Consider the following 15,822-nt stretch of genomic DNA (forward strand, 5'->3'; position numbering starts at 1 on the left):
CTTTTAAAATAAATAAATAAATAAATACAAGTGATCATGAATTTAAGAGATATCCTCCAGCACCTTCAGATTTGGAAATAAAATTTCTTGTGTAAGACAAAACTACAAAGCCAGCTAAAATGAGTATTATATCAGTTCGTTTTTAAAAATTAGCTAAATGAGATCCAAGTACATAACATAAATTAAGTCAGTTCAAAATAAAAGGCACCAATTAAACCTGTACCTGTTCTCTGAACTCTTGCTCTTTCAACTTTGAATCACTGATTAGAGTAGTCTTCTGTGCTAGTTGTGTCTAAAAAAACAAGAAGTCAAATCTGAAATGCATATGGGTTTCATCATTGCCTGGTAAATTATCTTTGTTTTTAACTTTTAAAACACAAAATACTCCTGGGGCACCTGGGTGGCTCAGCTGGTAAAGTACCTGACTTCGGATCATGTCATGATCTCAGGATCCTGGAACTGAGCCCCACATCAGGCTTCCTGCCCAGTGGAGAGTCTGCTTAAACCTCTGCCCCTGCCCCACCCCCTACTTGTGCTCTCTCTCAAATAAATAAAATCTTTAAGAAAAAAAAAAATCAACCCACAAAATACTCCTGAAAATTACTGTTTTCAAATTCAATAACTTACCTGTAACTCCATAATAGTTACCTGAAAAGGGAAAAGAAGAAAATGAGTATATACTACACTAAAGTCTATAAGAAACAATAAAAAAGGAATAAAATGAAATAACAAGAAAATAAAAATTTAAGTGTTTTAGTCTTAAGAGAGTGATAAGATTTCAGAGTCCAGTTCCTCTCACTTTGTCATTGCCAGGGCTGTCCTCCTGCTGCAGCCTTTCCTGGTACTTATTCCGTAGCTCCTCCAGCTGAGTCTGCAGGTCCATTACTTTAGCAGTCATTTCTTCTTCACGAGCCTTCAGGATAAAAAAAAGAAAAAGTGCTAATGAACATAGCAAAAAGAACATCATAGACGCAACAGAGTATTGAGAAAACTACCTCTGAAGGAGAAACAAATACCGAAATATTTCTGGAGACACAAACTGCTGTTTCTATTGTCGTTTGAGACTATGCTCAAACACCTTCCTTCATGTCCCACTTTTAACACCAAGGCCGCTATTCCCGCCATACTACTGTTCCCTCTCCCACTCTGTCCCCATCCCATAAAGTCCATTAAGCAGTTTCTTTTCCCTTAAGCTAGGGTTCCCAGGCTTGACCATCAGGTATGTAACAGTGTGGTGACAGAACTTGAACACAGAGCCTGTGCGTTAGGGACTCTGCCCTTTTCTACATTAGGATTTGATTTCCAGAAAATATCCATTAATACAAAGTAGGAGATACTGTTAGGCACGGCACTGATCAACCAGCCCGCAACTTATTGATCACAAGATGTTGTGGAGGTTTTTCTTAACCCTTCAGATAAGCTGTGTAAATCAGGAAATGATTCTTTGTCCTCGCTCAGCAAACCTGAACATCTATACATCTGTCCCCAAACCACACCAGTGGTTCTTTAAGGTAAAATCTTCAACTAAAGTCTATTTTTGAAAAAAAAATTTATTGTCTAATGTATTAAAAACCATGTAATCTCTCCATTTGCCCTGAACTTTGCAAAAAAACAGACAAGCCTGCAAAAGTATATGTGACTTATTGGTCCAAAAATCCTACTTAGAAAATTTGGTATACAAATCATTTCCCTCTTCTGTTTTGACTGCCCTAGTAAAGGCTATTGCCCATTCTACACTTCTTCATTTATTTTAGTAACTGCCATGATTTATTATACAGAGCAATCCAGACCTCTTATTGCTCTTATAAATCTTGTAATAACCTTTGTGCTAAAAGAACATTTGGAATTGGAATATTGATCAGGTTGAGTAATGAAGACAGGACAAGTGTTTGCTGAGTAAGAGACTGAGCAGGAAAAACAGCAACAAATGAGTATCTGATTTAACAGATGCTGACTTGACAGAACCGAGAAACATGATCCTCAAAAAACAAATAGAGGCCCAATGATACAAAATAAGGCAATGAACCATAAGGACACTTGGAAAATATACTTTGAAATACCACTGGTCATGAAACTTAGACCAACTGATAAAGAACAAACTCTTTCTGGCAACATAAGCAAACCAAAGATGTCTAGTAACCAGCCTCCTTAGACATCTCCCCACTGAGGCTCACTTGGAGCCATCTCCCTGCTGAGGCTCACTTGTACCCAGCCTCCATTCCTAAAACACCATCAACCACAAACTCTTGTAAATATGTTACTGCCCACAATCTTGGTTTACAGTTTTCAGTCTACCATGGAATATCCTGTGTGGATGTCTTGTCAATGTGGTTTAGGCACCTTTCAAAGTATCACCTCTACAGCTACTTATTCAACTAGACCCAAATTTTATATTATATTATTTTATTCTATTTTATTTTATCCTATTTTCTTTTTTTCTTTCTTTATACTGATTGATTGATTGACTGATTGATTGGTGAGAGAGCCAGGGGTGGAGGGCAGGGGGCAGAGGGAGAAAGAGAATCTTAAGCAGACTCCATACTGAGCAGGGAGCCAGACATGAGGTTCAATCTCACAACCCTGGGATCATGACCCAAACCAAAATCAACAGGTAGATACTTAACCAAACTGAACCACCTGGTGCCCTTAGGCCCAGATTTTAACTGACAGTTAGCTATATCTGGCATTTCCTTTGACAGTTGTGGGATACCATCTAAATCAAGCCTGCTAAGAATTAGGAAAAAAATCCCTTCTTCATTACTTCTAATTTAAGAAACACTTTTGTAAATTCCTTTGTTGTTGTTCTTGGAGGAGAAAAAAAAAAAGTATTGTTTACTTCAACGTAAAAACAATAAGGAAAACCAGCTAACCTAAATGTTAATGCACATCCATAGAAATCATGTTTGAAAAACTAGTTATTATGCCAAAGCCAAATCACTAAAATACAGTCAATGTCAAAGGAAACCAGTTTTGTATCTAACGTAGCCAAGCTACTTCCTCCCAGTGGGACTGCTCTGAGTTGGGATCAGGCTATTACTTAAACTCACTTACATGAGTACTCAGCTCTTCCTTTGAGATGTCATCACTCCCTCTTCCCAACTGGATTCTTCCCTGCCCTACCACATGTCACCTCCCTTAAATTTATCAGTGTTTAGTATGTGCCAAGTATACAGCTAGGTCTTCAAGACTAGAGATGAATAACAAAATCCCTGCCTGCCAGATGCTTACAATCTAGGAGAAAGGACATACACATTAATATTTCCCTACACACATATGTACATATGACAAAAATTCATGTTATAAGTGAAGTAATAAATACAGATGAGTACCAAAAGAACTAAGATGCAATTAATATTTAAGGGGTTCTAAAAAAACTGTATGTTAAAACAATATGATACAGAAAAGAATATTGAAAAAGCAAACTTTTGAGAAGAAAAGTGAAAAAGCAGAACACATTTCATTTTTGTTTTTGTTTACATAAGATACTGCAATATCATGAAAGAAACTAATCATTGATTTCTGGCTCAAGGTGGCAATACTTCTGAACTCACCTCCTCCCACGGACACACTGAGTCTAAATATGGAACAATTTCCTCTTAAAAATAAAAAACAAAAAAGCCTGGCTGAGTGACAGCTACACATCAGGCAAATGAGAGAAAAAAAACACAATGAAGTGGGTAGGAAAGGCTAAGACACAACCTTGTCATAAATCCCATCCCCAGCATGACAACCAACAACTGAGAGGAACCTCAAAACCCAGAACTTCTCTCTGAGGACTGAAGGGTTTGAAAGCCACATTGAGCATCCCAACTTTTAAGATATATATACTTGAGAGCAAGCCCCCCAAACATTTAACTTTGAAAGCCAAAAGGTTCACATCTTGAGACCCACAAAACACTAATCAGATCACTAATCTGAGAAGCCACTCTTTTTTTTTTTTTAATTTTATTTATTTATTTGACAAACAGAGATCACAAGTAGGCAGAGAGGCAGGCAGAGAGACAGAAGGGGGAAGCAGGCTCCTCGCTGAGCAGAGAGCCCGATGTGGGGCTCGATCCCAAAACCCCGGGATCATGATCTGAGCCGAAGGCAGAGGCCTTAACCCACTGAGCCACCCAGGGGCCCCCTGAGAAGCCACTCTTAAAGGGTTCCTGTGCCTGGATTCAACCACCCCAGGGCCCAGCAAAGAGGTGGCCAACTGCATCCAGACTTCAAGTGAAGGAGACTCACCTGCTCCTATTAAAGCACTGGTCTTAAGGGCAGACATCTAATTTAACACACACACCTAGGAGGCTGCCCTCTCTGGGGACACAGACTGGTGGGTGCCATTTTGCATGCTCCTTTTGACATGTTCTAGAGCACTAGTATCTCCCAGAAGGGAGTTTTTACAGGCATCCGGTGTCCTGATTTTTGCAGCTGCCACCTAGGGGGACACCTCTTAATGACATGGCTCTGGAGGTCAGGGGAGCTTGTGTTCCTAGACCCATGAGACTCTAATTAATAATATCACCCAGAAAGGAGCTCAAATCTCCATCTGGTGCCCCAATTTTTGTAGCTGCTGCCAGGGAACACAGCTATACTGGCTCTGGTGGACAATGCCCAAGGATCCCATAGGGCTGTAACCAACAGAGAAAAAGTTCTTAAATAGCTAACCACCCCCAAGGGCACAGCAAGAGACAATAGACACAGGAGTTCAGACTTTGTGTGAAGGAGACCTACTGGTTAATCATCATAACTGGCCTAAGGGGAAGGCTGCTACTTAAACATGTACCTAAATGCAGAATGTAATCCTTTCCTCAAGCCGTCTTTGAGCTCACCCTCTGCCATACTCCAGAGCACCAGTGTCTCCTGGAGGGGAACTTTACCTGTGTCCCGTGTCCTGATTTTTGCCACTTACTGCCCAAGAGACACCCCTTGATCACCTGGCCTTGGTGGCCAAGACAGCTTGCATTCCTGGATCCCACAGGACTATGGCAATTGGAGAGATGGTTCTTGGCAGACTACCAACCCCTGGGGTACTACATAGACAGTGGATTGAAGTATAACCTCCCCCCAATCTTTCTGTAAAGGAGGCATCTTTGCTTGTCTTGGAACTTGGCCTGAGGGGCAGGCTTCAGGTTTGGCACACATTTTGTGGCCTGTGGAGCTGCTCTCAGGGAACAAAGGCAGTGGATGCCACCACGGTGCTCTCCCTTCCTCTGCCTTGCTCTAGCTTGCCAGTATCACCCAGAAAAGAGCTCACACTCTCATCTGAAACCCTGATTTTTGTGACCACCACTCAAGGTACACCTCCAGATTCCCTGCCTCTGGTGGCCTGCAGGGCGTACACTAGCTTGCAATCCCACAAGACTATATATGTTTGCATATTTTTAAAAGCTGATGCCTGAGGTTCTGGCTTCCAATCAGCATGAATCTAGGTGCTGAGATCCTTCCTTCTGAACTACTGACAGGTTGGTAGCACAACCTCAACTACTGAGAACTATTAAAAATATAATATGCTGCTTGGACAAGCATAAAGGTTTAAGAGACAACCAAAAGCTGAGGCAGGGTTGAACAATAAGGCTTATCTCCTACATGAGGCCAATCCTTCAAGACTGAGAGAGGTGGCTGTTTCATCTACTGTATAATCACTTATAAAGCTAGATGGAATTTAGACAAAAGTAGTAAAAATAATTATGATTACAATAATGAATTAAGGAATACACAAGATAGGGGTGACTGGGTGGCTTAGCCGGTTAAGTGGTTGCCTTCAGCTCAGGTCATGATCCCAGGGTCCTGGGACTGAGCCCCGCATCAGGCTCCCTGCTTGGCTGGAAGCCTGCTTCTCCCTCTCCCACTCCCCCAGCTCGTGTTCCCTCTCTCACTGTCTCTCTATCAAATAAATAAATAAATCTTAAAAAACAAAAAACAAAAAACATAAAATCTCAAGGAGTGATTATAATGTTGAGCTTTACAACGGGATCAAACTTAAAGTGTTATCAACTTAAAACAGACTGTTATAAGTTGTTCTATGTAAGCCCTATGATAACCACAAAGCAAAAACTATAATAAATACACAAAAGATAAAGATAAGCACACCACCAAAGAAAGTCATCAAAATATAAAGAAAACAGGGAAAGAAGAATCGAACAGAAAGGAACTACAAAAACAGCAAGAAAACAATGAACAAAATGGCAACAAGCACATATTTATCAGCAACTACTTTAAATGTAAATGGACTAAATTTTCCAATCAAGAGATTCAGAATGGCTAAATAAGTTAAAAACAATACCCACCTATATGCCACCTGCAACAGACTCACTTAGATGTATGGATACACACACTGCAAATAAAAGGATGAAAAAAGATATTCCATGCAAATGGAAACAAACAAACAAAAAAGCCAGGGTAGCAATACTTTAGGCAAAGTAAGACTTCAAAACAAAACTGTGAAATAAGAGACAAGGATATTACATAATGATAAAGGGGTCAACCAAATAAAAAAAGACAAAACATTTAAAAATATTTATGCACCCAACATACAAGCACCTAAATACATAAAGTAAATATTAACAGACCTAAAAGGAATAACAGACAGCAATACAGTAACAGGAGGAGACTCTAAACTCTACTCACATCAATGGATAGATCACCCAGGCAGAAAATCAGTAAGGAAACAATGGCCTTAAACGACATCTTAGACCAAATGAACTTAACAGAAATATAAAGAACATTCTATTCAAAGCAACAGAATACACATTCTTCTCAAGTGCACACAGAATATTTTTACATAGATCATATATTAGGCCACAAAACAAGTCTTAATAGAGTTAGGAGACTGAAATCATATCAAGCATCTTTTCCAACGACAACAGTATGAAACTAGAAATTAATTACACGAAGAAAACTGGAAGGCACAGATAGCACCAGGAATAGAGTCAACAATAATACTATAATAGCATTGTATGTTGATAGATGGTAGCTACACTATGGTGGGTGTAGCATAACATATAGAGAAGCTGAATCACTATGGTGTATACCTGAAACTAATGTAGCATTGTGTCAACTGTATGCAAACAAAATTTTTAAAAACCTCACCCCCGCGCCACACATAAGGAAAACTGGAAAATTCACAAATATGTGGAGATTAAACAACATGCTACTGAACAACCAATGGGTCAAAACAGAAATCAAAAGAAAAATTTTAAAGATCTGGAGACAAATAAAAATAGAAATTGAACATACTAAAATTTATAGGATGCAGCAAAAGCAGTTCTAAGAGGGAAGTTCATAGCAATAAATGCCTACTTCAGGAAATGTGAAAATTCTCAAATAAACAACCTGAGTTTACACATACCTCAAGGAACTAGAAAATGAATGAATGAAGCCCAATGTTAGCAGAAGAAAGGAAGTAACAGATTAGAACTGAAATAAATGATATAAAGATTAAAAACACAACAGAAAATTGATCAATGAAACTAAGAGCTGGTTCCCTAAAAAGATATACAAAATTGACAAATCTTTATCTAGACTCACTGGGAAATAAATAAAGAGGATTCAAATTAATGATATCAGAAATCAAAAGGAAGTTATAACTGATACCACAGAAATACAAAAATCATACGACACTACAATGAAAAACTACTAACAAATTGGAGAACCCAGTAGAAACATTCCTAAAAACATTCAACCTACCAACACTCAATCACGATGAAGTAGAAAATCTGAACAGACCAATTACTGGTAATGAGATTTAATCAGTAATCAAAAACCTCCCAATAAACAAAAGTCCAGGACCAGACAGCTTCACTTTGAATATACTGCACATTCAAAGAAAAATGCCAACCTTTCTTAAACTCTTCTAAAAACAAAAGGAGCTATTCCAAACTCCTTTTAAAAGGCCAGCATCACCGTGACACCAAAACCAGACAAAGACACCACACACATATGCAAAAATTACAGGCCATACTCTAATAAACATAAACAGAAAAATTCTCAACAAAGTATAGCAAACCAAATTCAATAATACATTAAAAGGATCATACGCCATGATCAAATGGGATTTATTTCAGGGATTAAGGATGTTTCAATATTTGTAGGTCAGTCAATGTGATACACACTAACAAAATGAAGAACAGAAATCATATGATTATCTCAATACATGCCAAAAAAGCATTTGACAAAATTCAATAACGATTTATAATAAAAACTCTCAAGAAAGTGGGTACAGAGGTATGTAACTCAACAAAGAAAAGGCCAAATATGGCAAGCCCACAGCAAACATCATACTTGCTGAAACCTTTTCTTCTAAGATCAAGAACAAGACAAGGATGCCCACTCTAACCACTTTTATTCAACATAAAATTGGAAATCCCAACCAGAACGATTAGGCAAGAAAAATAAATGAAAGGCATCCAAACTGGGAAGAAGGAAAGAAAGCAGTAAAACAGTCACTATCTGCAGAGTACATATTATATATAGAAAATCCTAAAGACTCCATCAAAAACCTGTTAGAACCAATAAAATAATAAGTTGTAGGATAAAAGGCAATATACAAAAATCTACTGCATTCCTATACACCAATAAATAAACTATCAGAAATTTAAGAAAACAATCCCACTCACAACTGCATCAGAAGTAATGAAATACTGGGGCAGGTGCCTGGTGGCTCAGTCAGTTAAGCATCCAACTCTTGGTTTTGGCTCAGGTCATGATCTCAGGGTCATGAGACTGAGCACCCCATCAGGTTCCATGCTCAGTGAGTCTGCCTGGGATTCTCTTTCTCTCTTTCTGGCCCTCCCTGTTTGTGCACTCTCTCTCTCAAATGAATAAATAAATCTTTAAAAAATAAAATACGTAGGAATAAATTTAACCAAGGAGGTGTAAGACATGTACTCTGAAAACTATGAGACATTGATGAAAGAAATTGAAAAATACATAATAAATGTAAAGAGACTCTGTGCTTATGGACTGGTAGAATTAATACTGTCACATGTGCACCCTACCCAAAGCAATCTACAAATTCAAGATAATCCCTATCAAAATGCCAACGGCATTTTTCACAGAACTAGACAAACAATTCTAAAATTTGTAAGGAACTGCAAAAGAACCCAAATAACCAAAGCAATCATGAGAAAGAAGAACAAAGCTGGAGGAATCCCTGATTTCAAACTATTTTTGCAAAGCTATAGTAATTAAAACAGTATGGTATTGGCATAAAAACAGATGTGGAGATCAATGGAACAGGATAAAGCCCAGAAATAAATCCATGCATATATGGTCAGTTAATTTACAACAAAGGAGCCAGGAACATGGGGTAGAGGATAGTCTCTTCATTTAATTGTGCACAGAAAACTGGACAGCCACATACAAAAGAATGAAACTGGACTACCATCACACACCATACACAAATTAACTTAAAATGCGGTGCCTGGGTGGTCAGTCATTTAAGCATCTGCCTATGATTCAGGTCATGATCCTGGGTCCTGGGATCAAGCCCCACATCACAGAGGGCTCCCTGCTCCACAGGAAGTCTGTTTCTACCTCCCCACTTCCATTCTCCCTGCTTGTGCTCTCTCTCTCTCAAATAAAATCTTTTTAAAAAATGGATTAAAAATCTGAATGTAATACGTAAAACCATAAAATTCCTCGAAGAAAACAAAGGCTGTAAGCTCTTTGACACAGGTATGGCAATGGTTTTGAATCTGACACCAAAACCTAAATAAACAAGTGGCACTCCATCAAACTAAAAAGCTTCTGGATAGCCCCACATTGGGGTCTCTGCTTGGCGGGGGGCCTGCTTCCTCCTCTCTCTCTGCCTGCCTCTCTGCCTACTTGTAATCTCTGTCAAATAGATAAATTGAATCTTTAAAAAAAAAAAAAAAGGGCAGCAGACCTAAATAAACATTTTCCCAAAGACACACAGATGGCCAACAGGTCCATAAAAGGATGCTCTATATCATTAATCACCAGAAAAATGCATATCAAGACCATAATGAGACAATCTCCTCACAGCTGTTAAAACAACGATTATTTAAAAAAAAACAAAAATTGAAACAATGAGTGTTGATAAAGATGTGGAGAAAAGGGAACCTTTGTGCACTGTTTGTGGGAATATAAATTGGTACAGCCACTATGGAAAACAGTGTGGAAGTTCCTCAAAACATTAAAAATAGAACTACCATACGATCCAGCAATTCCACTTCTGGGTATTTATCCAAAGAAACAACAATACTAACTCAAAAAGATATATATACCCAATGTTCACTGTAGCACTATTTATAATAAATAGCCAATACATGGGAACAACTTAAGTGTCCATCAGTAGATGAATGGATAAAGAAATTATCATACACACACACAAATGAATGGATAAAGAAACTGTTACACACATACACAGAGAAATATCATTCAGCCATAAAAAAGAATGAAACTTTGCTATTTGTGACAACATGGATGGACTTCAAGGGCATTACGCTGAATGAAAGAAGTGAGAGAGAAAAACAAATACCGTAATGATCTCATTTATACGTGGAATCTAAAAATAAGTAAGTAAAATTTAAAAATCAAACTCACAGATACAGAGAACAGATTGGTGGCTGCCAGAGGTAGAGCATGCGGAGGTGGGAGAAATGGATGAACTGTTTTTGTTTGGGTTTTATTTACTTAAATAAATTGAAATTTTTTTTAAAAGAAAAGAATGAGGCACCTGGGTGGCTTGGTTAAGTGTCCAACTCGTGATTTTGGCCCAGGTCATGATTCTCAGGGTCATGGGAGTGAGCACTGTGTCAGACTCCACGCTAAGCGCACGGTCTGCTTGAAATTCTCTCTCTCTGCCCCTCCCCCTGGCTCATGCACACTCACTTTCTTTCTCAAATAAATAAATAAAATCTTTTAAAAAGAAAAGAGAAAAGAAGAATGGTTACCTGTGGAGAAAAAAGGGGCAAGACGTAGAATACAGAAAACAGGAATGGGTTTTCATTACAGAACATTCTCTATACTTTTTAATATTATTTTGATCTTTAAATTGTATGAAAAGATTTTATTCAAAAATTGTTTTCTAAATAAAAGTTAAACTGAAATCTTATTTTTTAAAGCCCAAATTTGAGAAATGGTAATAACTTACTAATTCACAAAGCTTGAGAAAGTGCTCTTTAGGCACACAGAAAGGCATGACCAAAGGTAAAATAGGATGAAGAACAAGCTGAAGTTGAGTTCGTCTAGCACCAAATGAACTGGAGGAGGTATCACTGGGACAAGGGGAAGCTGAAGGTATTTAAGAGAAGTGGTATGATCACATTCTCATTTCAAGACAGAAAATACCGCTGACAAGAAGAGATGGATACTGCAGGGAAAAAAACAGCAGCAAAGATATCAGCTGGATAATACAAAAGACCAGACCAAATGGAAGACTGGCAGTCAGAGAGTGGCAATGACAGTCAGACAGTGGCAACAGCAGCTGCACTGAAAGGAGAGGAACATGCAGTATGACTCAATGAAAACTATGTTCTGACGAGTCTACTGTATGTTGGCTATTGTGTTGGAGGTACACAATTAAACAGATACAGATGATTTCTCTGCCTAGTAAATCAGGGAAGACAAACAGATTTCATGCCTAATAGGTGTGGGGATGCATATGTGTGAGGGGCTGAGAAAGACAGAAGGTATGAATCAAGGATGACAAAAGTCACCAGTATCTTCAAATGGGGGAAGTAGTAAGAATGTTACCTAAGACAGTGAAGGCAGGAAAATGAAAATGTCTCTGGGTTCCACTACGCTGCTATCAGCAAATCACAGAATTGTTTTAAAGGATGACAAAAGCACAACACCCTACAATGTCATCATTCAGACACATCATCTGATAATAGCTTTCCAGAGGGGGAAAATACACCACTGCGCAAAACATACAAACCCCAAAGGAAACTCAAATTCTCGAAATTTTTAAATGGAAGAATGGTAGAGAATATCTCAGAATCAAAGGAATATAGTAGCAATTGCTAAGAATTGCTACTATCTCTTTCAGTAACATTGGTACCTTTTTTTTTTTTTAAGTAGGCTTCATGTCTAGCATGGAGCCCATTGTAGGGCTCAAGCTCACGACCCTGAGGTCAAAACCTGAGCTGACATGGAATTGGACACTTAACTGACTGAGCGACCCCAGCACTTTGGTAGTATCTGTACTTTTATTTTTTTTTAAGATTTTTATTTCTTTATTTATTTGACACAGAGAGAGAGAGATCACAAATATGCAGAGAGGCAGATAGAGGGCGGGGGGGGGGGGGAAGCAGGCTCCCCGCTGAGCAGAGAGCCAGATGTGGGGTTCAATCCCAGGACCCTGAGATCATGACCTAAGCTGAAGGCAGAGGCTTAACCCACTGACTGAGCCATCCAGGTGCCCCATATCTGTACCTTTAAAAAGAAATTCTTCAAGACAGAGTTTGTATTTGGAGTGTTCTGATAGGAACTGCCTATTTATCAAAGTCAGACCTAGACCTGGCAGTTAAAACTCTGAGGCCACACCGTCTAAGAGAGTAGCCATAAGCCATACCAGAACTGTGGTTATGAGCACAGTTAGCTAATCCACACTGATATGGGCTGCAAACATAAAAACATACCGAAACTTAAATAATCCATATGTAATTTTTATATTGACCACATACTGAAATGATAATATTTTGGATATCATGCGTTAACATATTACTATTAAAATTAAGTTCACGTAGTAAGTCAGAGAAAGACAAATACCAAATGATTTCACTCATATGTGAAATTTAAGAAACAAATGAGCAAGGGGAAGGGGAAGGAGGGAGGGAGAGAAAGAGAAAGAAACCAAGAAACAGACTCTTAACTATAGAGAACAAACTGCTGGTTACCAGAGGGGATGGGTGAAATAGGGGATGGGGATGAAGGATGAAGGGGATGGGGATGAAGGAGTGCACTATCTGTGATGAGCACTGGTGTTGTATAGAAGTGTTGAATCACTATACCGTACACCTGAAACTAGTATTACACTGCACGTTAACTAACTGGAATTTGAATAAAAACTTTTTAAAATATTAAACTCACCTGTCTTTTTCTTTTCTTAATGATACTAGAAAATGTTAAATTACATATATGGCTCAAATTTGTGACCTGCATTCCATTTCTAATGGACAGTGCTGGTCTGAGGCACAGGAAGGCATTTTGGAGAAGAGGCCACCCAACTCCTTCCCTCACCCTCCAATTCCTGTCTCTGAGTCGGAAACTTAGAGGATCATTCCTTTAATTTCCCTAATATATACCCAATTTTCAAGGAGGAACCATATCACAGGTTAACGTTCTTTCTTATCTGCCTCCCTGTTTCCCCACCCATCTATCTATAGAGGTCTGTCATGACCTTGGAAAGTCTTTTGTGTGCTACTCCACACATCCGAAAAGAGAAGTAGTTCACAAGAGGGAACATTCTAGCTGTGGCACAGTTCGTCCCCTGCAAAGGAAGCTCCCTGACTTACTTATCCATGATAAATAACTACTGCCTTCCCCAGGTTCCTTTCTTAGAGAGAAGTCTTTATAATTATATGAAGTTAATGAAGGGTCAGTACTCTCCCACTCACTGTGAAGTTTTAGGTAAATCACTTAACTATGCTGAACTGGCTTTGCCTTTGGCAAAAAAAGAAAGAGAAAGAAAGAAAGAAAGAAAAAGAAAAAGAAAGAAAGAAAGAAAGAAAGAAAGAAAGGAAGGAAGGAGGGAGGGAGGGAGGGAGGGAGGGAAGGAAGAAAGAGAAAGAAACTAAACTAACTTTAATGTATCTTCCAATTCCAACATTCTCTAATCATTCAAGGAGTAACAGTTGTTTTAAAGCTCCACACACACACAATCTACAGAAGTATAAGAAAATATAAGTAAAAGTATTCAAACCTTTTCATAATAAGATCTAAAGTTCAAAAATTATAAAAAGGTGGCATTTCTATGCATGTGCCTTATCCTGGAATTTCGGCCTTTTCAATTACATTTAAGATCATTATTATTAGACCCTGTTCCTGGCTCAGACTTCTATTGCTGCCATAGTCTGGTTGAGGCAGGATTCTCTGATTTATGTATTCTTAATCATCAAATGCTTCCTGGCATATAGTGAAATAAGGCTTGGAGTAACTAAAGAATCTGCATCCCAACATAACATACTTCACGCTGTTTTACATTTGAAAATTTTCTGGAGTCCAAAATACTCACTGGCATTCATGGCTTATCTTGACGCACAAAAATGGCAATGGTAATCCACCACTAGTAGAGTGAACCAAAGTTTCATTAAATATAAAAGATTTGGCCTGTGCATTCCATTTTTTCCCTTTCTTTTTGTCTCTTAAGAGCAACAAAAACTGTAAAATTGGATTGGGATGGAGTAAAGTTAACTGGCCTTCCTGGAAAGATCCCAGCTAGGTGGCCATGCTCAACACATTAACTGTCCTACTGCTTAGACTTCACCCAACCACAAGTTCCCAATTCTTAGTCTGGTTCTCTTACAATTTAGTCTGACTGAGAGAAAGACGAGAAGAGAATCCATTCTTCCCCTTAGTAACTCACTGTTGCTTCGATACCTGCCAAGTAGACTGAACTGCTGGGTTAGCAGAATCTGATCAGGAAACTATGATCCTGGCAGAAATTAATCAGACTCCTTATAAATATGCATAGAGTGCAAATATTAAATTTGGATAATATTGAGCCAAAACAAAAAACCTCTATATTATAAAAGCAGGAAATCTGACAGCCCAGTCTTTGGCACCACCATGAAATCCAGCACAGCTAAATTTCAAAAAAGAGAAATAAAATAAAGTACATCAAGGATTTCTTCATATCTTTTGGCTGTTCTTTGTAAATCATCTTCCTTCTCCGCAATTTTTTTATGTAACTGATTTGTCTCTTCCTGATGGCTTTCCAAAAGTTCAGCTTCCACTTCCTGGGCTTTACCTAATACATAAAAAAATGGACACATACAAGAACATACATTAGGCAACCATTAGCATCTATATCACAATTTCAGTTCCAAATTAAATTTGATAAAAATCAATTGGTCATATGTACCCTCTCACAGAGCAGAAATGTCTTTATAAGGCAATTAATTAGCTAATGTTTCAGGTTCTTTCACTCGCTCCTCCTCTCCTAAAGGCAAGCTACCACCAGGCAAGCACAGGTTCCTATTAGAAAAATTTCTTAGACAGGAATCATTTTTTTCTCCAGTTTAATTACTTTAAGCACTTAGCACCGCGTGAAAACAGTAAGTTTAAAGTATAAATAGTCTGCTGATTCTGACTTGTTCTTTACTGAATTTGACTCACCAATGGTTTCTTTTATGGTCATTTCCAGCTCCTGTTCCTTTTGTGCCAGCTGTGTATGGAACTCCCTCATCAGCTGTTTTAATGTAGAATTGTGCTTCAACTCAAGATCTTCCTGCTCCTGTCTGTGTAACAAAAATATAAAGAGCTAACTGTTGTCAAACACAAAACAAGACACACAGTTACCTAGTCTTCACAACAGTGCACGTAAGATCTCACTGGTATAAAAACATGTTTATGGGTGTATATGTGTGTATGTGTACGTCCAGGCACAGAAAACTTCTGGGAAGATACAGAAACTATGATTCTCTCTATATACTGATCCTGGGGATTTGAGAATTCTTCTTTTCCACTTAAAATTTTCATCATACACATCTATCTTATATAATAATAACACTAACACTAAAAATAGTACAATGAAAAGAAAGTAATTACTGGGATATGAACATAATAAGCATAATCATATATGCAAGGAAGCTTTTCCCTTTTTAAACGGACGTGAAAGAACACTGCCTCTTGCCTTAAATTGTTTTA

The 15,822-nt window shown here is 38.2% G+C and overlaps 1 protein-coding gene across 3 annotated transcripts in view; it reads right to left on the minus strand.

The window, feature by feature from the left end:
* Window positions 1–15,822, minus strand: part of GOLGA4 (golgin A4) — a 127,643-nt gene that overhangs the window by 30,088 nt on the left and 81,733 nt on the right. For all 3 annotated transcript variants that reach the window (XM_080807338.1, XM_080807336.1, XM_080807337.1), the window contains 5 exons: window positions 15,292–15,413; window positions 14,793–14,923; window positions 800–913; window positions 628–648; window positions 224–292 (listed from right to left, as the gene is read on the minus strand). In XM_080807338.1, coding sequence (XP_080663464.1) covers window positions 224–292; window positions 628–648; window positions 800–913; window positions 14,793–14,923; window positions 15,292–15,413 — 457 coding nt within the window. The remainder of the gene's footprint in view (window positions 1–223; window positions 293–627; window positions 649–799; window positions 914–14,792; window positions 14,924–15,291; window positions 15,414–15,822) is intronic.

This window comes from Martes martes, assembly GCF_963455335.1.
Source record: "Martes martes genome assembly, chromosome: 1".
Classification (NCBI taxonomy): Eukaryota; Metazoa; Chordata; class Mammalia; order Carnivora; family Mustelidae; genus Martes; species Martes martes.